The 27,198-nt window shown below is 38.4% G+C and overlaps 5 protein-coding genes across 6 annotated transcripts; 3 read left to right on the top strand and 2 right to left on the bottom strand.

Annotated features, from left to right (window-relative positions):
* Positions 1 to 117: 117 nt before the first annotated feature.
* LOC132194015 (GTP-binding protein 10-like) lies at positions 118 to 11,944 on the bottom strand. The gene is made up of 8 exons (XM_059615045.1): positions 11,761 to 11,944; positions 11,475 to 11,697; positions 11,248 to 11,415; positions 10,968 to 11,186; positions 10,687 to 10,919; positions 10,518 to 10,635; positions 10,249 to 10,463; positions 118 to 195 (listed from the first exon to the last, which is right to left on the bottom strand). The coding sequence occupies exons 1-7, from the start codon at positions 11,791 to 11,793 to the stop codon at positions 10,252 to 10,254; spliced, it is 1,206 nt and encodes a 401-aa protein (XP_059471028.1). The 5' UTR covers positions 11,794 to 11,944; the 3' UTR covers positions 118 to 195; positions 10,249 to 10,251.
* Positions 1,197 to 6,132, top strand: LOC132194013 (integrin beta-PS-like). Its single transcript, XM_059615043.1, has 15 exons — positions 1,197 to 1,392; positions 1,445 to 1,622; positions 1,681 to 1,909; positions 2,283 to 2,364; positions 2,418 to 2,588; positions 2,954 to 3,052; positions 3,122 to 3,286; positions 3,350 to 3,505; positions 3,565 to 3,684; positions 3,740 to 3,961; positions 4,299 to 4,580; positions 4,640 to 4,769; positions 5,362 to 5,622; positions 5,714 to 5,853; positions 5,906 to 6,132. The coding sequence occupies exons 1-15, from the start codon at positions 1,264 to 1,266 to the stop codon at positions 5,969 to 5,971; spliced, it is 2,430 nt and encodes an 809-aa protein (XP_059471026.1). The 5' UTR covers positions 1,197 to 1,263; the 3' UTR covers positions 5,972 to 6,132.
* Positions 6,489 to 10,468, top strand: LOC132194014 (solute carrier family 23 member 2). The gene is made up of 14 exons (XM_059615044.1): positions 6,489 to 6,600; positions 7,116 to 7,244; positions 7,298 to 7,528; positions 7,587 to 7,744; positions 7,805 to 8,010; positions 8,066 to 8,192; positions 8,242 to 8,371; positions 8,426 to 8,567; positions 9,050 to 9,163; positions 9,226 to 9,513; positions 9,568 to 9,647; positions 9,700 to 9,841; positions 9,896 to 10,013; positions 10,069 to 10,468. The coding sequence occupies exons 2-14, from the start codon at positions 7,215 to 7,217 to the stop codon at positions 10,118 to 10,120; spliced, it is 1,818 nt and encodes a 605-aa protein (XP_059471027.1). The 5' UTR covers positions 6,489 to 6,600; positions 7,116 to 7,214; the 3' UTR covers positions 10,121 to 10,468.
* A 331-nt stretch (positions 11,945 to 12,275) lies between the features above and the next one.
* On the top strand, positions 12,276 to 18,398 carry LOC132194011 (uncharacterized). 2 transcript variants are annotated; one of them, XM_059615041.1, is made up of 15 exons: positions 12,276 to 12,355; positions 13,086 to 13,155; positions 13,522 to 13,740; positions 13,790 to 13,967; positions 14,023 to 14,283; positions 14,336 to 14,523; positions 14,575 to 14,773; positions 14,829 to 15,016; positions 15,070 to 15,357; positions 15,531 to 15,788; positions 15,842 to 16,085; positions 16,147 to 16,418; positions 16,826 to 16,994; positions 17,051 to 17,226; positions 17,380 to 18,398. In XM_059615041.1, the coding sequence occupies exons 2-15, from the start codon at positions 13,105 to 13,107 to the stop codon at positions 17,632 to 17,634; spliced, it is 2,946 nt and encodes a 981-aa protein (XP_059471024.1). In that variant the 5' UTR covers positions 12,276 to 12,355; positions 13,086 to 13,104; the 3' UTR covers positions 17,635 to 18,398. The 2 variants fall into 2 exon arrangements, with proteins under 2 accessions (XP_059471024.1, XP_059471025.1); XM_059615042.1 differs by lacking the exon at positions 12,276 to 12,355 and adding an exon at positions 12,862 to 12,882.
* Positions 18,399 to 18,991: 593 nt separating this feature from the next.
* On the bottom strand, positions 18,992 to 26,847 carry LOC132194016 (N-acetyl-D-glucosamine kinase). Its single transcript, XM_059615047.1, has 7 exons — positions 26,714 to 26,847; positions 22,678 to 22,762; positions 22,522 to 22,620; positions 21,727 to 21,979; positions 20,523 to 20,646; positions 20,136 to 20,310; positions 18,992 to 19,620 (listed from the first exon to the last, which is right to left on the bottom strand). Exons 1-7 carry the CDS (start codon positions 26,743 to 26,745, stop codon positions 19,282 to 19,284), a joined length of 1,107 nt encoding a protein of 368 aa, XP_059471030.1. The 5' UTR covers positions 26,746 to 26,847; the 3' UTR covers positions 18,992 to 19,281.
* Between the last annotated feature and the right edge of the window lie 351 nt (positions 26,848 to 27,198).

Here is a 27,198-nt window from a genome sequence, read left to right on the forward strand (position 1 = left end):
ATGCGACTTGTCCTTGGGCAACTTGCACTTCAACTGAGTTACCGCCCGCACGGCAACACTTTTGCTGGTCAATTTTGGCTGCGTCGGAGGCGAATAGGGTGGAATTCGGATTTCAAAAAGTTGAGCCACTTTTTCCTCGTCGATGACTGCGTTTCCGCCGAGCGAGCGATACCAATCACAAAACTCTAGGCAAATCTAAAAAATAGAAATAAAGTTTTGATTAAAAAATAAAAAACCGTAATTAGATCAATTTCAGTTTTTTTTTTTAAATGTTTGAATAAATTTACTTCTGAAGTTATAATAGCAGCTTTGTTATTCAAAGTCTCTCTAACGTCCCACAAAGGCAAATCTTTTGGGCCTCTTCGCCAGGGCCTGTCCTCAGGGTGGCTGAGCAGAAATTTTGAAAAGGCGTCCGAGGGCCTCCGTTTTTTACCACCCGTTTCCTCCTTAAGCCTAATTGTAAGTTTAAATCAACCAATTTGCTGGTCCATCTTTTGATTTCAAAAAACCTGATCGCAGACGGCGGCCGAGTCGAAATCGGAGAGGCCAAATGGCAAGTTTTGTGCAGCGCCGCCTTTTGCTTTGTGGCTTTGCTAGGGTGCAGGCACAACTTTCGCAGCAGGTCAACGCCCTTTAGCTCCGGCAGCTTGCCAAATAATTTTAAATCAACGCGACAAGTGCGGAAAATGATTAAAAACTCACAACAATTTTGTTGTCCTGCGATAAATCTATTTCAGGAGATTCCATATTGCGCGGCGCAGTTCTTATCAATGGAAAACAAACGCGCCTCGGTTGCTTGGAGACGCAAAATAGGAAACTTTTATAGGGTGGGTCCAAATATCAGAGAAAAAATTCTCGAAACGATTCTTGAGAAAAGATTCTCGAGAGAATCTGTAAAAACGATTCTCGAAAAAAGTAACGATTCTTAAAGTGTAATTTTAAGGGCAGAAACGTTCCTGGAGAATCCTTTCGTGAGAATCTTTTCTCGAGAATCGTTCCTACAGATTATTTGTTCGAGAATCGTTTCGAGAATCTTTTCTCTGATAATCGAACCCACCTATACACTTCTTGGTTTTTTAATAGAATAGAATTAAAAAAGCCTTCCAATTATGGTACGATTTGAAAACCGCAGAAAATGTGTTTTGCTTACTCATGCAGAGAACTTTTTTCTTATCAATCAAGCCACATCCTGCCCAGAGCTGGGATCGGAATAATAAAATAAAATTCGTTTCCCTTGGCTCGCGGACGGGCGTGTCAGCAGAAATGGGACCAAAATTATTGATTCTGTTGGTCTCAATCGGGACCACTTTGACCAGTGACCCGTGCCAAGTGCCGACAATCAAGACCTGCGGCGACTGCATTTCGGCCGCGGGATGTGTTTGGTGCACTTCTGTGAGAATTTCTTTTTATTCGTTTCAAATTTCACGTTTCAATTAATTGACAGAAACCGTCGAATGGAGAGTCGCAGTGCGCGAGTGCCGGCAAACCTCAAGGGTGGTGCGGAGGCTCAATCGTGGACCCAAATGCTCTCGTGAAGGTGGTGGAAAATAAATTGCTGAACACAAACCCTGGGCAGATTGTCCAGGTCAAACCTCAAAAGCTCAAGATCAAAACACGACCGGGTGAGAAAATAGATTTCCTTCTAGGCTGGCATTTTAATTGTCTTCTCTTTTGTAACAGGAAAGACGGCCAAATTCCAGATGCAATACACGCAGGCCAAGGACTATCCGCTAGATTTGTACTATCTCATGGACCTCTCGCAATCCATGAAAGATGACAAGGATAAGCTTTCGTCGCTTGGAAAAGAGTTAGCCGTTAGGATGCAAGCTCAGTCTTCTAATTTGCAAATGGGTTTCGGCAGTTTTGTTGACAAAACCGTCATGCCTTTTGTCAACACCATTGTGGAAAAGTCAGTGGAAAATTTCAAAATGCTTTTTAATATTAAGAATTTCAATAAAAAATAATTTAAAATTCTTATAATTGTTGATACGAAATGAACACATACTCATTAAAATCAAAGGACTAAAAATTTGGGGATCAAATATTAATAGTAAAAAAAGTACAATTATTAAATTTGGCTTTTCACAGAGCAAGAAAAACATAATTTTCTAATAACTAAATATTCTTATTTCCTTCATTTCACATTCTATTATGAATTATTAAAATGAACAAAATTAACTTAAAAATAAATAATTGTGCTTAGTTTTTTTTTTTTTAATTTCAAATGCAAATCCAGTGTACTCATTAGTAATGTTCGTTTATTAAAGCAGAATTTTTTTCAGCAAGATACCGTGTCTTGATTGTGAGCCTGCCTATTCCTTCAAGAACCATCTGCGGCTCACAACTCAAACGTCTCAATTTGCTGTAAGCCCGACAATGAATACCGGAAATCACTATTTCATTTAATTTTATTACAGACCTCCGTCGAACGAACCAAAATTTCTGGCAACGTCGACACACCTGAGGGCGGATTCGACGCCCTGATGCAGGTGATGGTTTGCGCCGAGGAAATTGGTTGGAGAAACGAGGCGCTGAAGATGATCATTTTTTCCACCGACGCCGAGTCTCACTACGCCGGAGACGGAAAGGTTTGCTTTTCCATACCAGGGTGTTTTTAATTTCTCTTTATACTGAAAAATCGCAACATTTTGAGCTGTTAAAACATTATGCGGAAATTCCAATTGTGACAAAACCAAAATTATCAGTTTTCTCCAAATTAATTCAGCTTTTGGTCATTGGTGGCGCTGATTTTGCTACGTTTTCTCATCAGCGTTTGCAGCGCCACCAACGAACAAAGCAGAATTAATTTGGAGAAAACTTTCAAAGAGAAAAATTTTCAGTTTCACACTTTTTCTTGTCATTTCGAATTTGTGTATTCATATTTTCTCAGGGGATGATCAAAATTTTGCAATTTTTAGAATAAATAGAAATTAAACTAATACTTGTGCAACAGCTTGGTGGCATAGTCGAGCCCAACGACGAAAAGTGCCACATGGATGCGAGCGGAAGCTACACACACGCCTTGATTCAGGACTACCCGAGTGTGGCTCAGGTTAATTTTTTTTCTTGAATTTCGATAAAAAAAAATAAACAAAATAAAATAAACAAAATAAATCAACAGATTAGCAACAACGCCCGGGAGAGAAAGATGAACATCATTTTTGCGGTCACTCAAAATGTGAACAGCACATACGTAATGATGAATAGAGGAATTCACGGATCGAAGACAGGAATCCTGGCCGGAGATTCGGGAAATATTGTCGATCTTATTGAAAACGAGTACAAAGTATGAGAAAAGAAGAAATTCGAGACAAGGAAAAATTATTATTATTATAATTTTTTTTTGCAGCAACTGACTCAATCTGTAGTCATGGACTATCAAGCGTCCAGCGACGTTACCATCGAGATGTTCAGCAATTGCGGTTTTTCTACGGCACCGCTAAAAACAAATAAATGCGAAGTGAAGAAAAAAGGAGATTCCATCATATTTGATATTAAATTATCTGTGAGATTTTGAAGAAAAATAATCTACATTTCTGATAAATCTGGACAAAATTTTCGCAGGTAAAATGCCCACTCGACAAAACCAGAAGAAACCAAAAGGTCTTCATTTCTCCACAATCAATCAACGAAAAACTGGAGATCGACTTGGAAATTGACTGCGAGTGCGATTGCGAAAAACAGGTGCCAAAAATTACTTTCTTTTCAAGATTGTTTTTCACGTTAATTATAATTTCAGGGCCAATTTTCGCCCAACGATCAAGCAAACTGCAACAGCCACGGCGACTTCAAGTGTGGCACTTGCGTGTGCCAACCTGGCTTTTGGGGATCAAACTGCAACTGCAACTCCAATTCCTCCTCGTTTGACGAAAGAGACAAATCGCAATGCGAGTTAAACGGACAAATTTGCAGCTCGAGGGGTGAGTGCAGATGCGGAACTTGCGTCTGCGACAACCCGTTGGTGAGTAAAAATAATGTGAAGAAAATTAAAAGCCCTTTTATTGTATATAAACAGGACATTGCAGCTTAAAAACATTTTTATAGTTAGAATGACGAAAAAATAGTCTCAATGATTATTTAAAAAAATTCAAGTTGAATTTGTATTTTATTTAAAAAATAAAATTATTTTTTTATAAAATTCTTTTAATAATTGTAAAATAAGTAAAGCTAAAAATCTTATCAATGGTTGTTAAAATTTATAATTTTTTCTCAAAATTCTATCGACTCATGACCTTCATAGAAATAAAATATTTGAGGAAAATATTTTTAAACATAATAATTTTTAACTCTGTTATTAGCAACACTTTGGAAAACACTGCGATTGCGACGTGAAGAGGTGCAAAATCGGTTCCAACGGCCGCGTCTGCTCAGACCACGGGACTTGCGGCTGCGAAGGGTGCGTGTGTCAGCCTGGATGGAGTGGACCGGCCTGCGGGTGCTCGGAGAACAAGGCCGAATGCACACCGCCGGGCGGAGATCAAGTTTGCTCCGGAAACGGCATTTGCGAGTGCGGCGAGTGCAAGTGCAGATTCATCCCAGGCAAGGGAAAGTACAGCGGAGTCTATTGCGAAGACTGTCCGGTGAGTTGAACCCTGAAGAAGCCAAAAGTAATTTACTAAAAAATGCGGAATTTGTGCAGAATTGCCAGGGCAAATGTGAAGAGCTGAAGCCGTGCGTCCTGAGCGTGCTCCAATCAAAAGAAGGCGAAACGCTCGAGATGCATCCTGACTGCGAAATTTACCACCTCTACAAGCTGCAGAATCTTACCAGTAATTAATTTGCTGATTTTGTTTTTATAGTTTTTTAGTGGTTTACTAAAATTGTGCGGGAAGAACTTGGCTTTAAATAATCGAACACTTGCTATATTTTGATTTTTAATTAGGAAATTCATTTGAAAATTACTCAAAAAATTAAAAGTTTCATTAAAACCCAGGAAATTAAGGCAAACAGAGCAATATAACCGGCGTGGATCGTGATTCTTCCCAATTCATTATCGAGACCTGAATGTTTCAACTGAACGTTCTGCTTGGTTGGGTCCGAATATCAAAGAAACGATTTTCAAAACGACTCTGGAGAAACGATTCTCAAGCAAGGATTCTCCAGGAACGATTCTTTAGTTGAATTTTAAAGGCAGAAACGTTCCTGGAGAATCCTTGCGCGAGAATATTTTCTCAAGAATCATTTTGAGACTCGTTTCTCTGAGATATTCCAGGTTTTAATGAAGTTCTTCATTTATTTAGTCTTTAAACGTCAAAATTTTGGTACAAATTCAATTCTTTAAAGCTAAGTTTTCTCACATAGTTTCTGGAATTGCAAATTGCATCAAACCAGAGAGCAGAATTGTAAGAATTCTTTCAACAGGTGAAGCCATTCAGGACAGTCTGGTCTCAAGTCAGCCACTGAAAAGCCAGAAGCGACAGAGGCGAGAACTTCGCAACAGCCTGGAAACCAATTTCGGGGGCGAGTCGCTGCCTGACCCTGAAGCGATCGCCAGTTCCAGACTCTGCAGCTACCCTCTGCAGGGCTGCACTTACTACTACCGATACTTGACGCTCAAGGACAAGATTCTGCGCGTTTTCATCAACGAGAACAAGGAGTGTCCGCCTCCCGTCGACATTTTGGGTATTAAGATTAAAGCATTTTTTAATTTAAAGTCTTGTCAACAATGATGGTTAAAATTTCCAATTGTTCCAAATTATTTTTGAATTTTTAGGCGCCGTTTTGGGTTTGATTGGCGCGATTTTGCTGGCTGGGATCGTGATGCTGATAATCTGGAAAGTGGCCACGACCATCCACGACAGGCGCGAGTTTGCCAAATTTGAGAAGGAACGCGAAGCGGCCATGTGGGACGCGGTAAGAATTAGAAAATTCGATGCGATTTGTGCTTAAAATAGAATTTTTGCAGGGCAACAACCCATTGTATAGAGAGCCGGCGTCGACCTTCCAAAATCCAACTTTCAGCGGACAATAATAATTCTGTGCACGCCTTTTTCTTGGAATTGTCTTTAAAGAATACTTAATATTTAAATTAATTTTATGACTATTTCTTTTAAATAAATTGCTTTTATTTTGTAAAATAAATTAAAATTGATATTCAGTAATTCTTAAAAATGAAAAACCTCTCCTTGGAAAAATTGCTTTTTTGATTACATTTTTATACAAAAGTGAAAGTATTAACATAGAAAAAAAATCATATTTTAATTTTAAATTCATTGTGCAGGTTTTGAGCATTTTGTGTCCGGTCACGTGTTTTGATTTTATTTTTAAATTTGTTAATAAAATCTAAGAATAGTCATTTGTCGGCAACAACACATTTTATAGGTTTTTGTTCCAACACCGCACCTTGCTCCAGTTAATACAGCAGCGATAAATCATAAAGCCAAGGTCACAAGTTCAACTTGTTAACATCTCTCTTTACAATGTACGACTGCAATTACACACTCATTATAGATTACAATAATTGTCAATCATCATTAATTTATCTACAGATTCACTCTCGCTTTTCCACTGGCCGCTGCTGCATGTGCGTTCTTGTACGGATTTGCCATGAAATAATTTTGATTTTAATCTTCATTCTGAATGCGTGATAATTTTTACAAGGTAAGTTGAAAATAATTAATTTCCACATTTAAATTTGAATCTTATCAATACAACGCACATTTCTTTTCTTTAAATACGGGATATCTTTCCGTTCCAAAATTAGAAATATCACACGTTTTCGTATTTGCTTTGCGCGAGAACACACAATCATCATCTTAAAAATGGAAGAAATACTACAATGTCACTTGATAAGTTCACTGACGACATCAGCCGCACCGAATATTCAATTACGAAACTCTATTTTGCTCGAAAATTCTGTTCTTTCTGCAACACGTGGTTTTGTTTCCTACGCCTGAGGTCAACAACAAAAGGTTATCTTTTTTATCAAGCGTTGCATTTATATTCCTTTCCCAATAAACAAATGCAAATGACGCAGAAAAATTTAATCGACTTTTCCTCAAGGTTTTCAAAAATCTCGCTTTTATTTGTTAAGCTTTTCCACTTTAAAATTTGTTATGTTTTTGCCATGAATATGCAGAAAAATAGAAATGACGACGTTTCCCATATTTTGGCAGCTTTAGTGCTCGTTGCGAAAGACCACATATTTGCACTGAGATCTCACAACAGCACAAAGTTAGCTGCTCACAACAGTCGACGGAAAGAGTGCAGCTAGGATGGAGGTAGAGCTGGAGGCCCAAGTCAAGGTTGAAAACGAACCAAAACAAATTTCCTCTGATCAAAGGGATAATTTTTGCAGAAACTTTTGTCAAACGAGTCAAAACAGAATGGAGATGTTCAAATTATCAGCAACAACAACAACAATTCCAAATTATCCATGAAAATCGAAGTTGACGAGGAGAATTTCAAAAACAACGTCAAAAGCAAATTGGACATTTCTGAGGACGAGCTCGAGCCTGGAGAAAAAACTCTCCACTACGGACTTGAAGACAATCCACCCTGGTACACTTGCATCATACTGGGTTTCCAGGTTTTTGAGCAATCTTTGAAAAAGAAAAAATTTAAAATTAATTAACTCAAATTTGCAGCACTATGTCACGTTTGTAGTTGGCATTGTTTCGGTGCCCGTCGTCATGTGTCCCAAACTGTGCATGTTGGAGGACGACGCGGCCAGAGGCGAGCTCGTATCAACCCTTATTTTCGTCTCAGGTCTCGTTACAATTATGCAAACGACCATCGGGGTTCGGTGATTTGACCAATAATTTTAAACAGAATTTCGGTCTTAATTTTAATTTGTACATTTCAGACTTCCGATCGTTCAAGGCAGCTCTTTTGGCTTTTTGGCGCCGGCCCTGGCGTTGCTCAACCTGCCGAAGTGGCAATGCCCGCCGCAGGAGCAGATTCTGCAGATGAGTTTGGAGGATCGGCGAGCTTTGTGGCAAGTGCGCGTCAACGAGGTTTCCGGCGCCATCCTCATCGCCTCCTTGTTTCAAATGGCCATCGGATACTTGGGTTGAATTTTACAATGCCATAGAAAAATAATAAACTTATTAAAATTAAATTTCAGGGCTCATTGGTTTGGTCCTCAAGTACATAACGCCCCTGACCATCGCCCCGACCGTGGCTCTGATCGGATTGTGTTTGTTCGACGCGGCTGCTCGCGAGGCGTCCGGCAACTGGTGGATCGCGGCTGGGTAAATTTCCAGTCAAATATTTACAATTTATTTTATATTTTTTGATCAGAACGATAGCCTTGTTGACCTTGTTCTCCTTGTACATGAGATTCCTCGAGGTGCCGCTGCCGCAATGGGGCAAAAAGAAAATCGGCGAAAATAAAAAGAGGAAGACGTTCCCGTTCTTCCAAATATTTCCTGTAAATTTTACTTTTCGCCAAAGATTACCGTTTTTTTGTTACAAAATGATTCAGGTCTTGACTGCCATGGTGATTATGTGGATTGTGTGCGGCCTTTTGACTGCGACGGGAATCTTGCCTGAGGAAAATCTGGCGAGGACCGACTCGAAATTGAAAATTTTGCAAGAGGCCCCGTGGTTTCACTTTCCATATCCAGGTAAAAAGTGAACCTAATTTTTGCATAAATATTCTTTAACTAACAAAAAGAGTAATAATTATTTTTTAATTTGTTTGAAATTTAATTTTTTTCTAATTTTGTCATTCTGATTTCAATTATGTGAGACTATGATGACTTTGTTGTTAATTTCTAAGCTTATAACAGGCTTTTACTGGATTTTTTGTTTCTTTTTTTTTTTTAAATTAGAATTTTCAATGGAAGGAAATGATTCTTTTTCTAACTTAGCATGTTTTTGTTTTACAAAATTATCAGAAATACTAGAATATAAATTTTAAATAATTATTTTTAATTTTGATGGAGTTAAAAACAATCAATTAAATTTAAAAAAAATACTCTTTTGGTCTTTCCGGATTATTTTTTCTAATAAAAGACTGCACCAGTGAATTGGCAATTAAAATTGAACTCCAAATTCCTCCCATTTTAGTAATTAATTATATTTTATCGCCATCTTAATTACATAGGACAATGGGGTTCCCCAACCATAAGTGCAGCAGCAGTTTTTGGCATGTTGGCCGGAGTAATCGCAGGAGCCATCGAGTCGGTCGGCGATTATTACGCCTGTGCCCAATTTTGTGGTGAACATTTTTTGCTTCCCTTTTCAATTTTCGTTAATTTTTTTTCTTATTTAATTTTGAAGAGGCGCCGCCACCACCAATCCACGCCGTCAACAGGGGCATCGGCACTGAAGGCCTCGGCTGCCTGATCGCGGGCATTTGGGGCACCGGCAACGGCACCACCAGCTTCAGCCAGAACATCGGCGCCATCGGAGTGACCAAAGTGGGCAGTCGAAGGGTCGTTCAGTACGCCGGGGTCATCATGCTGACCCTGGGCGCCTTCAGCAAGGTCGGCGCCTTTTTCGTCACGATCCCTTCGCCCATTATCGGCGGCGTTTTCTGCATTACTTTTGGAATGGTCACTGCAGTTGGTAAATTAAAATCATTCAAACTTTCAAAATTGGAAATAAAAATTATGTTTCCAGGAATATCTACTTTGCACTTTGTCTCGTTGAAGTCCTTCCGGAACATGTACATCATTGGTTTTTCCATTTTCTTTGCCTTGGTATTTTGTTTTATATGTTTATAGAATGATTTTAATTTCCATTTTATTTTAGGTTCTGCCAAGGTGGATGGAGAAGAATCCTGATGTTATCAAAACAGGAAGTGAATTCATTGATCAACTCTGCACTGTATTGCTCAGCACAAGCATGTTTGTGGGAGGCCTCATTGGATTCGTTTTGGACAATACTGTGCCAGGTGGATATAAATATTTTTGTTTAAATTTGTGTCAAAATTTTCTTACAAATTTAGGCACGGATGAGGAACGAGGATTGACAAAATGGAATAAACACCACGATGCGGAAGGTCTTGTCGAAAAGGACACGCCAACATGTTACGATTTGCCATTTGGCATGGATTATATCAGAAAGTATAAGTTTTTGATATTTATATCCTGCTCGAGACTAAATTTCCCTTATTTCCAGAGCAAAATGGACCAGCTATTTGCCTTTCATGCCAACATTCCGAAAACACTAACAAGTTAATTCATCTAGAATAGTTTCAGGAATTTTTGAGCTACCTCTAGAAAAGGGTTTTGGGCAGGAAACTTTCTTTTTCAATTTTGTAAAACTATTGATTTGTAGAGAATAAAAAGTTCATCCTACCTTTTAGTTGTGCCGTCCGTGCATCCTGATGAAGGTGGCGGCTTCTTTTTCCTTTTCCTCTCTCTCGAATTCATACTCGTCGATGAAAACCCTGATCGATTCCCACAGGCGGTTCAGTTTTTCCTCTTCTCTGTGGCGCAAATCCATGCCGACCAAATGCCTCAAGTTGAAAAACTCAGCCGGTCTTGATTCCTTCGGTAGCATGGACGCATATTCTGTTAATAAAAATTTCTTTACAAAACTGATGCAGTTATAAAGTTAAAAAATACCATCTATGTTCCTGAGCTGACTTTCAAATTCTTGGAACTGCGAGTCAGGTCTGTTGATTTTGGTGACAACAACGACAGTAGGTCTGCTCATCATTTTGGGATGGAACAACTGCAACTCCTGACAAATGTAAAATTTTCAAAATTTGATCTAGATAATATAAAAAATTACTTTGTTGAGACAAAGGTAAGATTCAAACAGATTCAGTCTCTTCTTGGGGCCCAATTGATGGCCCGTGGCGTCCAAACAAATCAAAAGCAAGCGTGTCCTTTTGATGTAGCTGAGAACCTGCTGTCCCTGTTTCTCATCCTGCATGCCGAGTCGAAAACTAGGAGTGTCGAGCACTCGGATCACCCTCAGATCAGGGTAGGTCATCTTTCTGACGTCAGCGTATTTTGTTGGTTCTGAAAATTTTAATATTAAAATCTATTGGTTCATTTTGAATTAACTACCAATTGGGGGTATTTCCATGGAAAGAGGAAGCGTCAAATGGTTCCACAAGGTGGTCTTTCCAGATCCTTTGAAACCAACGATTCCGACGTCTGCCACAACTTGCAGTTGTACCTTTGCAGTGACCGATTGACCTCCACGGATTCTGAATTCGTTCTTGGTGTTTCCGCCCTCCCCACCTTTGGCCACCAAAAGTGAGTGATTTTCCTTGCTAAGTGATCCTATGGTAAAATGAAACGGAATAAAATGTGAACTGAAAATTTTGTGGTGCGACGAAGAAACCTAAGTAATTTCCTATGTTGTCGTAAATGTTGACACCAACAGGGACGGGAATCCACTTGTCCGAACCTGCCCTTCCCAAACAGTGGTTCAGGTTGCTTGCATTTCCACCAGATTCGGCATGGATTTGATCGTAGGGGAGTTTTTTCTTCAGACCGACTAGTGATTCTCCTAAAAAAGATTAAGATGATGAAAATTACATTGAAAACTTTTACTGCAAATCACCTAACCTTTGGTTGCAATGAAATAAACATCGCCTCCTTTTCCACCTTTTCCCCTGAGCTTGGGATTTCCACATCCACCGACGCCGCCTTTGACGTTCAAAACGACAGAGTCGATGATTCGTTTTTTTATTTCCGGCTCTTGTTTCGGTTGCGGTGGAGTTTCTGGAGGACTAGATGTTTTCTTTACTCTTTCTTCAGGAAAAAACTTCATCTTTTTCACGGGTCGCCTCTGTAAAAATTAAATATAATTTATTACATGATGAAATTCAAAAAATGTAATATTGAAGCTCACCTCAAAAGCTAAAATCGCAGAAAATCGAACCATTTTGTGATGATTATAAATGCAGCAGCTTTGGGAAGTTTATTTTAAAATATTCAGGAGATTATCCTGGCAAATAATCTCAATTTCTTGAGTGTTTTTGTCGCACACGATGTACTTGTTTACCTTTTTATCGCTGAGTTCAAAACGAGCCAATCAAATCGCTGCACAGCAGTCACGTGATCAGTCACATGCTTGTCACGGCGAGGAAAAAGTTCGTGCTGGCACCGAAGAGATCGCGCTTCACGTTTATTGGTAATTTTTCAAGAAAGGGCCTTTAAATCTGAAAACTACCGGTATTTTTCAAATGTAATATACCGGTTTTCAGTTTTATTATTGACTAAAATAGCACAACGTCCGGGCTGAGCTTTTAATTTTAAAATATTCTAAAATTAAAAGAAATTATTTTTACATTGACATTTTTCTCGTATTTTCCCATCTTTGAGTTTGAATGCATCTGAAAAACCGTCTTATCAAGATAACCGAAACGACAACCGGTTGTTTGAGCGGTTTTGCCCTAATGGTCGGCCACTCTGTATGGCCTCTTATGGTGACAGCTGATGCCCAGGTAACTTTCTTGTCCTTTTTCCTTGTCAAATAACTCAAATCCCGACTGCTGACCGTTCTCCAAAAACACCTCAATAATCCCTCTTCCGGAAAATGGCCCTTCCTCCAGGGTAGCCCTCAAATTTAAGGGCAAAATCCGGCTTCGAAGTGGCAGCAACCCCGCCCATGATTTCTTGCTGTGTCGTTTCGCGTTCGGAGAATATTACGAAACAAAATTTCTGAGCCGAAACGTCGGCCATCCGTCGGCCCGATGACTCAGCCGACTTGGGATTCGCCGATTCCACGACCCTGAGACCTTAACCTTGCGTCAGGCCGCGACCTGAGCGACGTTTTCGAGTGCGAAATTTGCATACGTCTCCATTACGTGCTCGCCTGGCGAACAGCCTGCGGTGCACGTTCGACGCCGAATCTGGCCGAATTCGGCAAAATCCCCTCCGATGGCGCACGCACCCTGAACCTGAACACCCCCGCACCGATCAGGGCTGTTGCGTGCGTTTCGCACTGATTTTGACGCTTGTGACGTCAAAAGTGGGTTATTCGATAGAAAGAATAAGAGCAGCGAATGCATGTAGAAAGTTTTTAGAGACGGAGGGTTTCCTACTGCGTGCCTTATCGATTGTCTACGAAACTTGCTTGCATAGGGGCGCTTAATTTTTTTTAAAAATTTCATTTCATATAAGCCGCAGTTGTTGCTTTTATTTGGTTTAATTCGAAATCTGTTTAAATTGCAGGAGGTGAAATAGAGGCATCATGACTGTGGACATAGCCATAGACTGGAAGGTCTACAGAACTTGTGATCAGGTGCTTTTCCCTTTTGTTTATTTACTCTGTTTGTAATTATCAGTAATTATGTAAAAAAAAAAATATTCACTTTGCCACAACACTCTTGGAAAAAACTTGGGGTGGGCCAGAATTATCTGAGAAACGATTCTCAATAAAAAATTTTTGAGAAACGATTCTCTTAGGGGCAGCTTGTAGAATCTTTTCCTGAGAATTGTTTATCAAGAATTGATTCTCTGATATTTTGGCGCACCTTTAAATTCCACTTACCTTGAAATAAAATTATCAAAAAATCCCACTGCTGCATTTGGTGTGAAGTTAAAAACAAATTTTTTAAAGACATTGTATTTTGGTGATTAATTTTTTCTTCCCTTTTAACCTGTCCAGGGTGTAGCGGAAAAGATCAGCAGCGCTCTTGACTGTGGCTTCAAGGTGATAGCTTGCATTGGCGAATCAAAGCAGGACAGAGAGGCGGCGCAGCGGGAGCTCTTGCTCTACGGCCAGGCCTCGGTACTGACGGCCCGAGTGTCCAACTGGACCAACTTGGTTCTCGCTTATGAACCCGTGTGGGCCACGGAGACGGGAGAGGTTCCGGATCCAAAAGAGGTTTGTAATTTTCCAAAATTACAAAAAAAAATAACAATTATCTTGCCAGGTTATTGATGTTTTGACTCGTCTTCGGCTGTGGATTAGTCTGGCCAAGAGCCAGGAGGTGGGCGACTCGCTGAGGATCATCTACGCTGGCAACCTCACCACTGACCTGCTCAACGGGCTCAGGAATAATACGGATGGCTTTCTTTTCAAGTCAGAGCCTCTCCTCTTCTGCAGTATTGGTGAGAAGCCTTTTGAAAATAATTCACTTTGAATTTAAATAATGAAAAATTTTAGGTTCGCAAAGGATTGTGTCGAAAAACGGAGGAGGGGAAGTGAAAAAGGGAAAGGATCAAGTGACAAAGGTTGAAATAAAAAGGAAACTCTACGCGCTGCCTGGAGGTAGAACCAACAGAACCAGCAAAAAACTTATTACCCTCGACGACATCAGCCTTGCCCACCTTTTCTCCTACTTTTTGAAATTTGCGGTTAGATTAGAGGCATCCAGAACCAAGAATAAAGGACAAGCGGCTGACAAGCCATCTGTTCTGAACGATGGTACTTGAAAATCAGAGCCAGTTTTTGGGCCATTTACAAATTTTTGAATTAGATGATTGCGAGGAGGAAGAGACGGACGAGGACAACGAAGATGACCGTGATATTTCCTCATCTCCTGAGGAGCCTCAGTTGCCCAAATACGACCCGAGACTGGACGAATTGTTGAAACTGCGGGCGCAGCAACGACTTGATCTTCTCCTCCACATTTCAACTCAGTGCCAAAGAAAAGAATCAACCGATGTAAGTTGACTTTGAAATGTTTCGAATTAAATTAAAGTGGTTGAATTTCAGTGCATAGTGCCGTTGTGCAGCGAGATGAAATACGTGTGGAGTCACATGCAGAACTGTGAGGAGGCAGAGTGCCCCATTCCCTTGTGTGATAGAATAGCCAATATCGTCAGTCACTGGTCCAAATGCTATCTGGAGGAGGACAGGGAGTGCCCTTTGTGCACCCCAGTCAAGGAGAGGCAGACCAGGAAAAATCTGAAGGGTAAATTTTGATCTGCACCAACACAAGGATTGGTTTTACTTTCATATTTGCCCAGCTCGACGAAGACTTCCTCAGCGTCAGCAGCCTCCTAGTGCTAATTCAGTGCCCATTATGGATCCTCCGAGTCCCAGTAGCTCTATTTCTAATTCCCCAAAGCAACATGCCGAATCGTCAGTCCAAAGTTCCCCTGAAGTTGCCTCTAGTAATAAGGAAATGGACGCTGCGAAAAACCTTGACGATAAAGTATTTATTTTGAATTCATTGCTTAAGGGTTTAAAAATTGTTTTTATTTTAAGGTTGAAGGGAAAGAAATTAATGTGTCTGTGCGAAAAAAGCACAAGGGCAAATCTAAGAAGAGATCGCAAGGTTTCAACCGAAAACAGGGCAAAAAGTCTGGCCGAAAATCAGGTGGACGGGGCCAAAAATCGACTCAGAAAAGGGCTCAGACTCCTGAGGAGGAAGACGACGATGACGATGATGAAATCGATTCGGAGAACGACGATCCCAACAAGAGCAAAGACGAGGACGAAGATGGAGGGCCGGACGAGCCCCAACCTAAAAGTCCACCTCCGCCTGTAATGCAGGTGATTTAAATAACTTTCCAATTGAGGCATTAAATTTTCAAATATGAGTTCAAATGAAATGTTAATTTAATAATTTTCTTTGTTGATTTGTCGCAAAAAAAAATAAGTGTAATCTTGATCTTGAAACCTAGAACCCCTTAGGAAACTAAAAATTAAAATTTATTTTCACTCAGTCAAAGGAGCATGAACTGCTGCCTCAAGTACTGACTCCAACAAGACCGAAAAATGAGACCAGGAGGCAAGCAAAGTCCAAGGTTTGGACCCTTTCGGACGGCTCGGATGTGGAAGAAACCCTAGAGGAAGAGCTGGCAGCCATAACCGTGGCTGTCAACAATGTGAAACGATTGGTCTACACTCTGTTGCTCATCAGGACGACAGTCAGGTGCAAGGGCAACAAAGGCAGTCAGCTCGACGTTGAAGACTGTTGCAAGGTACTTGAATATCATGTTTTGCTGAAACAAATTTCACACAAATTTGCTTGCAGAATGTGACTTGTCAGCCAATGCAGGACGTGCTCAATCACCTCAGAATCTGCAGAAAGGGCGAGGAATGTCTTGTGGCCTGTTGCTACAGCGCCAGGCAGGTCATCTGCGGCTGGGAATTCTGCCAGGAGTACTGCAGCGTGTGCAGCACGGTTCGCTGCATCTGGAAGGACATCGACAAAGTTCCTGCTCCTGTTTTCTCAGACTGTCGCATTCCCGACGAAGATCTACACAAACTTATGACTGGTGAGTTTTTATTTGCGCCGATAATGAAATTTGCAGAATCATAAACTAAAATTGTCTTCAGGTGATTTGACTGTGAGTCTGCACAAGCAGTACGCGCACTTGGCCCAAAAGCAGCTGTCGAGCAAGAGGTCGTTGCACGTCATGCACTATGCAGGAATTTTGCTGAGGAGGCAGCAGCTCCTCCACCAGAAGCAGCTGCAGCAGCAGGCCGAGGAGGAACACTCGCTCGAACTTCACGACCTGCATGCCTACGACTGCATCATGCAGCTCAACATGCAGCAGAAATTGGAATTGTTGCTCCATGTGCACGAATGTGCCTCTCCGCAAATTCAGGTTGGCCAATTTTCTTCAGCACGACAAAATTTAAACGATTTCTACTTCGAATTCAAATTTTACCTACACCAAGTTCAGACTTTTCTATTTTAATAAATTTAAAATTTCAAAAATTTTCATTAAATTTTATATTAAATCAAATTTTTCCCAATTTAAGTTGAGACTTGTTATAATTCCAATTTAAAAAATGAAAAAATTTTGGATAAATTTTATTTCTAATTGAATTTTTGTAATTCAAGTAAAGACTTAATATAACAATATTTGGAGAGAAAAATTGTTATTTTTTGTTTCAAATCAAATTATTCCTAAATCAAGTTGAGATTCTTTTTAACTCCATTTAAAAAAAAAAAAAAAACAGATTTTTATTTTTTCCTTTGAAAAATTGTAAATTTTTATTGTCCCTCTAGTGTGATGTGGCGCTGTGTAGAGAGATGAAGACTTTGTGGAGCCACGTGTGCACCTGCCAGAACGTCAAGTGCGCCGCCGTGTGCATCACCATTCGCGAATTGAGTCTGCACTGGAACATGTGCTGCAACAACATCAGCGAGTGTCCTCTTTGCACGCCACTTGCACAAGGTAAAAGAAGTGACAAAATTCAAAGAGACAGATTTCTAATGTGGCAGAAACCGTAGCTCGATTTGAGCAGCAGGAGGCGTGCTCGAGTCCCAGCATCGACAGCACTTCGAAAGAGCACGAAATGCGCTCGTTGATCAGGAAAATGCGCACCCTGCTGGCGGTTTTCCTTTGCATCAGCGAGGAGAAGGAAGATGACGTCTCGTACCGCAAACTTTATGGTTCCTGCTGTGCCGTAAGTGTATTCGTCACTATTTAATATATGTATGTAGAATAATTTGATGGTTTATTAAAAAAATTATGGACAAACTTTTTTTATAAAATCTATTCTTGATTGATTTTATTTTTCTCAATAAAGACGAAATTAATTATTTGATCACTATTTTAGTATCTGGGCTGCGAGGCTGCCAAAGAGGTGCTGCACCACTTGCGGACGTGCACCCTGCTGGAGAAATGTGAGGTGGTCTGTTGCTACTCTTACCGGCAAATAATCTCTGGATGGAAATTCTGCGAGCCGACGTGCCGGATTTGCACGCCGATGCGCGAGCTCTGGGAGGTGATTGAGCGGGTTCCGTCGCCGCTGTCGGTCGGCTGCGACTGCACCGAGGGAGAGGTGTATCAGTACATTGAGAACAGCAAGTGACCCATCAACGGACAATAATCGGAAAAAAATGGCATCATCTAACCTACTATAGCACTCTACTGCTGAATCATTGCTGTGAACCGGTCTGTTTTGTTCTGTTTTTGTTACTCGCTTGCACTATTATTGTTGATTGTCACGAGTGGATGAACAAGAAAATCATACACAGTCTGAATGAGATTTCTCTAACAATTGTCCAAAGGCTGGCCCTGTGTAAATTTTGATTTATCTTTCTTTCCTCCCAAGCGCCACAAAAATAGACCTTCGGAATCCCTTCTGTTAATTTAATCAGATCTGCCTACAAAGTCATCCTTGAAATTCATGTAACCAATAACAGGACGTGTGAGCGTGTATATAAGATTTTACACTAATTTTATTTATTTTCGGTGTAGAAAGTCTATTTATCTTTCGTAGGCTAAAACTGCAATATTTTGGAAATTTATTCATCAGCTTTTCTTTTCGCATGCAATAATTGTGGTGAATTTTATTTGTCGGAAGTCAAAATTATTATAATTATGTACTTATGAGTTTTACTTTAGTTTTCTGCAGGAGAACTTTGGTCTTTTTTACTTTTATATAAATGCCACCGGTATGCTTAGCGACTTTTGTTTTTGTCTGATACGAACTTGTGTTTACGAACTAAAAGCCAAAATTAATTTGTGATTAGAACCTTCATAATAAATAATGCGATAACATTTTATTATTCATTTGAACGAAATCGAGGGCGAATGAGAATTACTGCGTGTAGATGTAATTTATAAATCTTATGCTGGCTGAGTCAAGCACATTTAAGTCGGTATACCCAAGAGTATATAACATAAAAAAAACTAAAAGTTAACGTAAAAATATCACGCTTGGTCATGGAATAAAAGAAGGAATTACTTAGTGCGTAAGAAGTGCATTGATTGATGTTTTGTATAAGGATAATATTTTTGTTTTGGTCGTGTAGATACTCTTAACTATGCGAATATATATTCATTATACCTATCAAGGTGGGGTGATTTTTGCGAGTGTAAACTAAACTGAGAACACACATTGATAATAATTAATTACCTTAATTGAACTGTACGGAATTCAATCATGTAGTTTTACGTATACTCACACGCGGAAGTGAATCCAGACGGAAAAGCCTTGTCAGTAATGTTAATTATCGAGTAATTATTAAAAATATATAAATATATTATTCTGAATTATGGTTATCCAGATTATTTGATTGAACACATAAATCATTTATTATGTACGCCATCATGCTGTTAAACCATTGAAAAAATCAAAACCCAAGCTCTGGTGTTTTATTTCATTTTAACCTGGCAAAAGTGGAGGAAGTTGAGATAAAAAAGACTTGCTTTTTGTGATTATAGTCAGCTGATTATATTTTGTCATTTCTCCTCTGTATAAAAATAGACAACTTTCACATAATTAACAGTAATCTTAGATGCTCTACAAACATTGCAGGTCAATCTTTTGAACAAGTTCTATTTTTGTCATAAACCATTCTATTTTATGCTAAAAATTTTGATATTTGAAAATGGAGTATAGTGATGCTTTTTAAATGCTTAATTGCAGCAGGACATCTTGGCATAATATTCAATAAAATAATATCAAATTAAAAATTATTTCGGCCCTTTTCCTATTTTCTCTTAATTTGATTCAGTTGGTTTTGGAGTGGCCGTTGGTGATTCCGTTCGCTGCTTTTGAGTTTACGTCTCCGTTGAACTTGGCCACGCCGTTGGTCTGTTTCTCTCTGTGGTAGGTGAAGAAGACCTCGTAGTTGCTGGCGTAGTCTGCGGGGAAGTCCTTGTGGACGAGGCGCGCCGCCAGGTACGTGGCGCCGACGGCCGCGCTGCTCTTCAGCTGCACCAGGGTGAGTTCGCGGATTTCAGGGTGGGTCGCCAGCTCGGCGACAAAGCCTGGCTGCAGGTGCTCCCAACTCAGCCACACCGAGCCTACGCACACGACAGGCAGACCGCCTGGCTGCTCCAGCAGTTTCTAAAAAAGAAAAAAGATGAACACATTTTAATGTTGCCCGACCGTGTTAAAAACAGGTTTTCTATTCCGGTATTTAAAGCAACATTTTTAAAAAATGCTCCACAAACTTGATGGTCAAAGGTTTAGGATAGTTAAATAGTTTTGAATTTAAGTAAGAAGGCTTAAAAAAACTGAATTTGTCTAAAAGTGGATTTCCTTTAAATTCTGTTAAATTCATTAGACATTTTAAATATTTTTTTCTTCGAAGATTTAAAAAAATCTCAAAATTTTCTCCTCTTTAATATCACACCCTTATTAAAAGCCATTTAATTTTTTTTTTTTACTGTTAGGATTTTCATAAGTACTACGTATTTTCTAACTTACTTAATTAAAATTTTATAAATATCGAAATTATAGCAATGAAACATTTTTTTTGTTTTAAATTCTCTTGATCTATAAATCTAAATTTAATACTAGAGATGCTACTTTTGTTATAAAAACAATAATATAATTTTTTAATGTTCAATTATTCTTACTGCTTGTGCTTTGGGCCAGACGGAAGCGACGAATCGAGCCAGATCGCGGCCCGCCTGCTGGAAAAGCCATTTCGAGAGGCCATCACCTTGACTGGCCGCCAAGGACAGCTTCTTGCAGAGTCCGGCGAAGAAGGATTTCTCAAAGTTTGTGTAGCAGTGCTGCAGCAGGCCGAATCTAAAATTATTTTACTCCAGTTAGTTTCACTCGAAGAAAGAAAAGAAATGCGGTTGAAAGACTCAAAATTATATAATAAAGAGATTTCTCAATCGAAAGGAGATCAAAATAGAAATTTTTACACTGATCGCCGACAAGCTCTTAAAATAGTTGGAGCATATTTTTCTGGCCCCGAATCTCGGATTTTACGACTGTGCGTTTATTATTGGTACCTGTCGGTGATGGAAAAGTGGTCCTTAATCAGCTGCCAGACGAGGTCGGTGCTGTAGGGTGTGTCGGTCAGTCCGTCCTCTTTGTCGAAGCACGTCTTGATCGCCTTGTGGGAAATCCAGTAGCCTGGAATTTATATATTAAGCGCGCGCCTTTAGACATATTTGTACGTAATTCATTCATGCTTCATTTGAAAAGTAACTGTCCATTTTATATAAATAAGAGGGGCTTTCGTTTATACTTTCAAAGAGATTGCTTTTTATATCACGCTGCTGCTCGATTGAGTAATGGCAAATATAATGAGAGAGCGTACGTGCGATTTTCGCCATGTGCAGGAAAAGCTCAGAAGCCGTGGCGTTTTTCGCCGGCGGCAGGAGCGGAAATTGAATTCAGCGGGGGTTCAACAAAGGGAATCCGTGCAATGTCTCTGCGTATGTAGCAGAAGAAATTCGTGAAAGAAAACGAGCTGCGGTGGATGTTTATGACAGTGTCCCAAAAATGAAGTTAGAAAAAAATAAGAGCAGGAAATTTTGGAACACATTGCTGGCGTAAATCAATTTGGGCAAAGTTAATTTCCCGTCTTTCTTATTCAGCACATCCCAAAAATAAAGGGGACAAAAGTCAAATTTAAAGACTGAAATTTGATATGATAAAGAAACAAAATAATAATTAAAATATGTCTCATTTCCTTTTTAATAGTAATTAATTTGCTGGATATGACATTAATTAAAAAGCATCTCAGAACATTTTACAAATTTAAAAATAGATTTTTCAGCCAAATCAGATGAAATTTAAAATTTAATAAAATCATTTTTTTAATCAAACAAATTTTATGTTAACAGCTGATTTAACAGTCAAAATTCTAAATTAGCTAGTATCATCATGAATATTATTGAATAGAGTATCAAAAATGGTGGTGTTAAAAATCTCAAAGTAGCTTTCTTATAGGAGCAAATAGATTGTTATTTGCTCAAATTTGTGTTTTAAATGATTCAAGAATTTAATTTTAATTCCAAATTGCTATATTTGGGTTTATTAGTAAATTTTAGTTAATTTTCAGCAATGTTTGAATCAATAATTACCATTCCTAGACTTATCAAAATATGAATAATTTTAAAGTATGTAAATTTAAACATTTGCAAAAATCGGTAAATATTATCAAAATAATTGATAATAAAAAAAAATTAGAATAAAAACTGAACGCACCGCTGCCTTCGTCTCCCAAAATGTAGCCCCATCCGCCGCACCGTCCTTCGGAGCCGTCGGGGTTGAGGAGGAGCGCGTTGGATCCGGTGCCGGCGATGATGACGAGGCCGCCGTGCTCGAGGGCCGACGCGACGGCGCCGACGGTGTCGCTGCACACGTGGTACGCCCTGCTGAGGTCAGGATAGGCCTCGTGCAGACCCTCGCGGAGACGCTCGTTGCCCTCGTGGTCTTCGCAGCCGCTCAGGCTCAGCCCCTGAAACCAAAATGCGTCAGCCTTTTTGAGCCCCTTTTGAACCAGCCCACGCGAAATGCTTATCGGCGTTGCTAACAAACACATGGAGGATGAGATAAAGCTTGTTAAAATTTTAACAAAATATGAACATAACTTGATCATTTTCAGACACAAAATTGCCAACGTCAATAGATTTTCTTCTGTTGAATTAGATGGTTATGTGATTAATTTTTAAATTTATTTACTATTTTATTAAATTAAATTCACAAAATCAAAAACCGAAAATTAAAATTCATGAAATACTTAACATTTAAATTCACAATGTAGATATTTTTAATGGGAAAAAGCTAGTCTATTTTTTGATAAGCCTTTTTTATAGCTTAACTGTTTATTTAAATTATATATAATAAAAGACTTTAAACTTTTTCTAAATTTACCTAACATCTTTGTAATTATTTTTGATAAAAATAAGCACTATGAATTCTAAGTTACTTCTTGCGGCGTCTCTCGAGTCTTAAAATTTTTGTTCACTATTTTCCCTTTAGAAATAAATCTGTACTTACAAGTGCCGCCAAGGTGGTGTTTTCAGGCAAATTAGCTTTTTGCTTCGCGTCTTGCACCATTTTGTAGATCCGCTTCTGACATTCAACCATGCCGGTCAGCTATTAATAAATTTATTATTGATTATTTTAAGAGGACCATAAAGATGCTCAGCTCACATAGTGATTTGTTCCGGGGCCTCCGCATTCCACCAGTTTGGAGCCAAGTCCGTTGTAAAGAGCAATTTTCGAGTGCGTGGCGCCTCTGGAAACATAAATAAACCTTCTAAAAAATTGCAAAATTTATTTGCATTCCCTTGAAAGACGTAAAACCCAACATGCTGGTACATAAAATAATTTAATTTAATTATTATCGTTAAAAAAATGTCGAAAGTTGCCTCTGTGTCGCAAAGATGCACTTCTCATTTGGACTCGAGACCTATGAAAAGTCACTTGGAAAAAAACTCGTTTGGTCGGCACTTTTATGAAGCGGGGTCGAGGCCTTTTGGACATTCAAATGAGATAAAATTAATATCAGCAGGTCAGCATCATCGGTCCAAAACGCATAAAACAAAGTTCAAAACTCATCAACTTTCCTCAGCAGGGGCAAGAAAAATATATAATTTTTGTAATCGAAAATTGTGTAAATATAAAAAAAATCATTCGTTTTTCGCAAGATGTTTTGTTTGCATTCGTGTCGCAAAAAAGCTGCCAATTTCCCTAAGATGACTGACGTTGAGCAAGAGGGGAGAGCACGAGCAAAAGATTATCAACGCACTATTTGCATATTGATGCATAAAGACGTGCCAAAGTGACAGGCGAGAGAGAGAGATTTGCGAGTGGCGCCGCGCGAGTTACGTAAGAGATGAATTTCACTTGGAGGCTCGTCCCAGTTATAAATTTGAAATAATTGACATTTCCACTTGGCTCAATCAAAAGTGCGACGGCTCAATAAATTACGAATCAAAGGCAATCAGAGCAAACTGCCGAAAGGGCCTTGGCGAAATTCGTTTCGGGTCAAAGTCAACTGCTGCTGAGCTGCGCAAAAATCTATTACATTAATTTTGTAGTTTTCAAATTCCTTTTGAATTAAAAAAGTCAGTCGCATTTTGATTTGCTGTTAAAAATAGTCAAACAATAATAAGATTTTGGTAAAATTGGTGTAATTTTTTATGAAATTTTTGGTTCTTTTTTAATCAGGAAACTATAATTCTAAATATAGAAGGGGAATAATTGTGAAATTTTATATTAATGAAAAGGCGATAAAATAAGAAAATACTCAAAATGGGTTATTTTAGGTAAAAAAAGAAAATTATTGTTAGTTTACTAGAAAAAAATGAGTGATTTTGAGTAATTTTAAAACCTCAAATTTAAATTTAAATGGTAAAATTTGGATTTTTTTTTTATTCATTTATATTATTTGTGAAAGAAGCAAATCAAGTAATTAGGGGGATTCAAATTTCTAAGAAATTTAACTGTAAAATTTTTAAGAATTTTGATTAATTCAATATTTTTTACAAAGAAACCATTATTCAAAATTTAAAACCATTTTCTAGGCTGCTGAGCAAGTGTTCCATTTAATTTTTTTCAGAAGGTTGACATTATTTACTTTTTTGCAATCAAGGTCGTGTGGGTGTGACTGAGAAATTAATAATCGCATTTGGAAAGAACCTGTCCCGCGAGGGCAGGCGCCGTTTGATCAATTAAATGCCTTCGGAGAGCAACAACTTATATCAGACAAAACCGGTAAAATATTCATAAAGCGTTATTGTATGTCTTACGCGCGGAATGCCCAAACTTTCACTCTCCAATGTTTTGAATGGATTTGCACTTCTTGTTCATTGTGGCGGTTGAAATTTGATAGACTTGCTTGATGGAAAATTAATGACATAATTGTCTTTTTAAAAAGGCGTGTCTGCAGGTCTATTAAGCCTGAGTTTATCCATTAATTAAATAATTACTTCTTATACTTGTCAGACATTTCTTTGTCTTGCCAAGCGTCTAACCGCAGATAAAAAGAACTTAAAAATTTCCCAGCAGAAAAAATTTTAGTTTAATTTTTTTCAATTAAAAGATGATCTTGACAATAAAAATTCCTCATTTCACAAAAAGCTCAAATAATTATCAAAAAATATTAAATTATGTGTTTTTATTTCCGAAATTTAATTATACAAAAGGTTGGCGTTGCTGTGAAAATATTTATAATTATTAAAGATTATATTTTGATTTTCAGGCATATTTACTGTTGATTTTTTTATTATTATTTAAATTAATTTTTTTAAATTTATATCCCACTAGTCAGTTCATTGTACTGAATTTTGCATCTCAATACAAAATACATTCGCGTGTCTTTAAATGACTTCTGATAAGAACAGCAGTGAATGGCGTATTTATTCAAAAGATAATTTATAATTTTACGACAAGAATCAACGTGTCCCGCTATCACCGATAGACAATGAAAGAGACGTTAGCACTCATAATAAATTGATAATTTCTAAGTCTCGAGTGTCTTTTGCAAATGTGCCACTTGAAATAATCGAATTTAAACACGTGATTAATCAATTTTTAACATTATTTATAGTGGCAGATAAAATGTGACATAAAAAAAGACGAAGATTCAATCTTGACTGATAAGGGCGGCAGGACAGACAGAGGCGAACTTTGACCGAATGATACTTTTTTGCTGATTAACATAGAGACAAATTTAATTATACGTAACAGAAAGATATAAATAAAATATTCTGGAAAAAGTTTAGAATTTTTGATCAATTTTAAATAGAATTCCTTTGATTTATAAAATTGTATCTATGCGCAATTTTGAAGCCCATAGCAAATAGTTTCGCTTGCGTCATCGTGTCAAGATTGGGCAGTGGCACGTGCGAAACACGTCGCCCCCTTGAGACGACAAGTGATTGAACATAAGCGATCGGTCGTCAAGATAAAAATAGTTCCATAGTTTTTTCGTGAAGCTCGCACCTGCTCTGACCATCAACATGATGTGAGAAACTCGCTCTGCTTCAAATTCAAAAGAGCTGCTAATGAAACCTGGGGCAAGTTGAGGTCGGTTCAGTGTTTGGCAATGTTTTGCCATAAGTGAAGCAGGACAGCTTTCATATCTCAAACGATTCTTAATTGAAGAAAGAGAGAACTAGTCAATTTAAGTGTTTCCTATTAGCATAAACACCTTAATTTGAATATATATGCGGGTCATATTTACACAGGTGAAAATCTATTTTTCCGGTAATGAGGCTCTAATTTTATTATAAACCACTTTTGGGTACAATTTATAAGTAAAGTCTTTATTAAATGAAAGTAAAATAATTATAAAATTTAAAGGGAGTCTAAAAAACTAAGTAACTGTAAACGAGATTTAAATTGTATGTAGAAAAATTTTCCTGATAAATAAAATAATTTGCTTTGCTGGAAGTTTTATGTAATTAAATTTTTAGAATGAATTAAAAAATAATTAAAACAGAAAAAAGAATTATGCGAATAGGGTGTGAAAATTTGATTTCAATGAAAATATCACACAAACTTAGAAAAAATTGAGAGAATTCTAAAACTATTTAGCTAGAATAAGTAAAATTTATTTATTTTTAGTTAATTAAAAATTATTGTTGTTATAAAGGATTTCTTTCTAGACGTTCAAACAATTGCTCCTCCTTTTTTTAAGCTTCGTATTAAATTATAAATCCCCGATAAGACAACAACTCTGCTCTCTGCAATAAAATTAATACGTTTCTCGCCCCCAATCGCACTTTATATGAGTAAAAAAATAATCAGGTCGTGCATTTGAAATACATACAGAAGAGACTGCAATTTGGAATGTGTACCAGATAATATAATGGTCAAATATTTGGGCGCACAAACTTTCCAGGTCAACAAACTCTCTGATCAAAATAAATTATTTCCTGATCAAAAAATAAATAAAAATCAAATTTTACAACCACTTATTTTTTCTTTTTAAATAATAATGTGTAAATTTTGGGACTTCAACGTCTCTACGAATAAAAAAAAATTAAGGTGTCAAGTGATAAAAGAGTGTAATTTTAGCACACAAGTGAGCGGCGGCGGCGCATGCCTATAGAAATGTGGTCGATTCGTGTCGCTGGCACTTCTGCATGTGTTTCTTTCTTTCTTTCTTTTTGCAACATTAATTTAAGTAAATTTAGAGCAAATTTCGCTTCGATAATTAGACGAGCCGAGCCGAACTCACCCTTCAATGCCTCCGAAGATGGTGTCAGACATTTTGCACCCCTGTGTTGTGTGTGTTCAGTGGCGAAAATCGATGAAACGCGAGCTCAACTTTCTCTGCGGGCCAGCGGCGGCGACAACACTACTCGCTTTTCTATTGAGCACCGAACCCGACGATTCCCTCCCCTACCGCGGTGCAGCCGCCGGCCGAGGGGAAAGAGGGCAGCGTCACTCGACGACACGCCATTGGCTCGCGTCCTAAACCCGACCAATCACATTCGTGCGCCAAATTTCGGCCGCTGTCGAGACCTGCAAATTGACATTATTATTATTTGCGTTGATCGAGTAATTTATTGCGATATTTGGATAAAACCAGAGGTTTCAATTAAAGCTTCTGGACCCTTCGTCTAGACCGAAAAATTCACTGATGCAAATATTTTTACAGAATAATATTTGCATTCATTTGAAACTTTAAGTTTTTTCAAAATGAAATAAGAAGCTGAACGG

The sequence above is a fragment of the Neocloeon triangulifer genome, unplaced genomic scaffold (assembly GCF_031216515.1).
Source record: "Neocloeon triangulifer isolate White Clay Creek 2 clone unplaced genomic scaffold, ASM3121651v1 ptg000005l, whole genome shotgun sequence".
Classification (NCBI taxonomy): Eukaryota; Metazoa; Arthropoda; class Insecta; order Ephemeroptera; family Baetidae; genus Neocloeon; species Neocloeon triangulifer.

Excerpts from the sequence above, each read along its gene's own strand:
- LOC132194013 (XM_059615043.1), top strand. The coding sequence starts at position 1,264 with ATGGGACCAAAATTATTGATTCTGTTGGTCTCAATCGGGACCACTTTG. Across the intron at positions 1,393-1,444 it reads GATGTGTTTGGTGCACTTCT|AAACCGTCGAATGGAGAGTC; the intron begins GTGAGAATTTCT and ends ATTAATTGACAG. Across the intron at positions 5,623-5,713 it reads GCCTCCCGTCGACATTTTGG|GCGCCGTTTTGGGTTTGATT; the intron begins GTATTAAGATTA and ends TTGAATTTTTAG.
- LOC132194014 (XM_059615044.1), top strand. The coding sequence starts at position 7,215 with ATGGAGGTAGAGCTGGAGGCCCAAGTCAAG. Across the intron at positions 8,372-8,425 it reads CGTTCTTCCAAATATTTCCT|GTCTTGACTGCCATGGTGAT; the intron begins GTAAATTTTACT and ends AAAATGATTCAG. Across the intron at positions 9,514-9,567 it reads TGGAATGGTCACTGCAGTTG|GAATATCTACTTTGCACTTT; the intron begins GTAAATTAAAAT and ends TTATGTTTCCAG.
- LOC132194015 (XM_059615045.1), bottom strand. The coding sequence starts at position 11,793 with ATGGTTCGATTTTCTGCGATTTTAGCTTTTGAG. Across the intron at positions 11,416-11,474 it reads TTATTTCATTGCAACCAAAG|GAGAATCACTAGTCGGTCTG; the intron begins GTTAGGTGATTT and ends AATCTTTTTTAG. Across the intron at positions 10,636-10,686 it reads CTTACCTTTGTCTCAACAAA|GAGTTGCAGTTGTTCCATCC; the intron begins GTAATTTTTTAT and ends TACATTTGTCAG.
- LOC132194011 (XM_059615041.1), top strand. The coding sequence starts at position 13,105 with ATGACTGTGGACATAGCCATAGACTGGAAGGTCTACAGAACTTGTGAT. Across the intron at positions 14,284-14,335 it reads GCCATCTGTTCTGAACGATG|ATGATTGCGAGGAGGAAGAG; the intron begins GTACTTGAAAAT and ends TTTTTGAATTAG. Across the intron at positions 15,789-15,841 it reads ACGTTGAAGACTGTTGCAAG|AATGTGACTTGTCAGCCAAT; the intron begins GTACTTGAATAT and ends ATTTGCTTGCAG.
- LOC132194016 (XM_059615047.1), bottom strand. The coding sequence starts at position 26,745 with ATGTCTGACACCATCTTCGGAGGCATTGAAGG. Across the intron at positions 22,763-26,713 it reads ATCTTCGGAGGCATTGAAGG|AGGCGCCACGCACTCGAAAA; the intron begins GTGAGTTCGGCT and ends TTATGTTTCCAG. Across the intron at positions 22,621-22,677 it reads GCCCCGGAACAAATCACTAT|CTGACCGGCATGGTTGAATG; the intron begins GTGAGCTGAGCA and ends ATTTATTAATAG.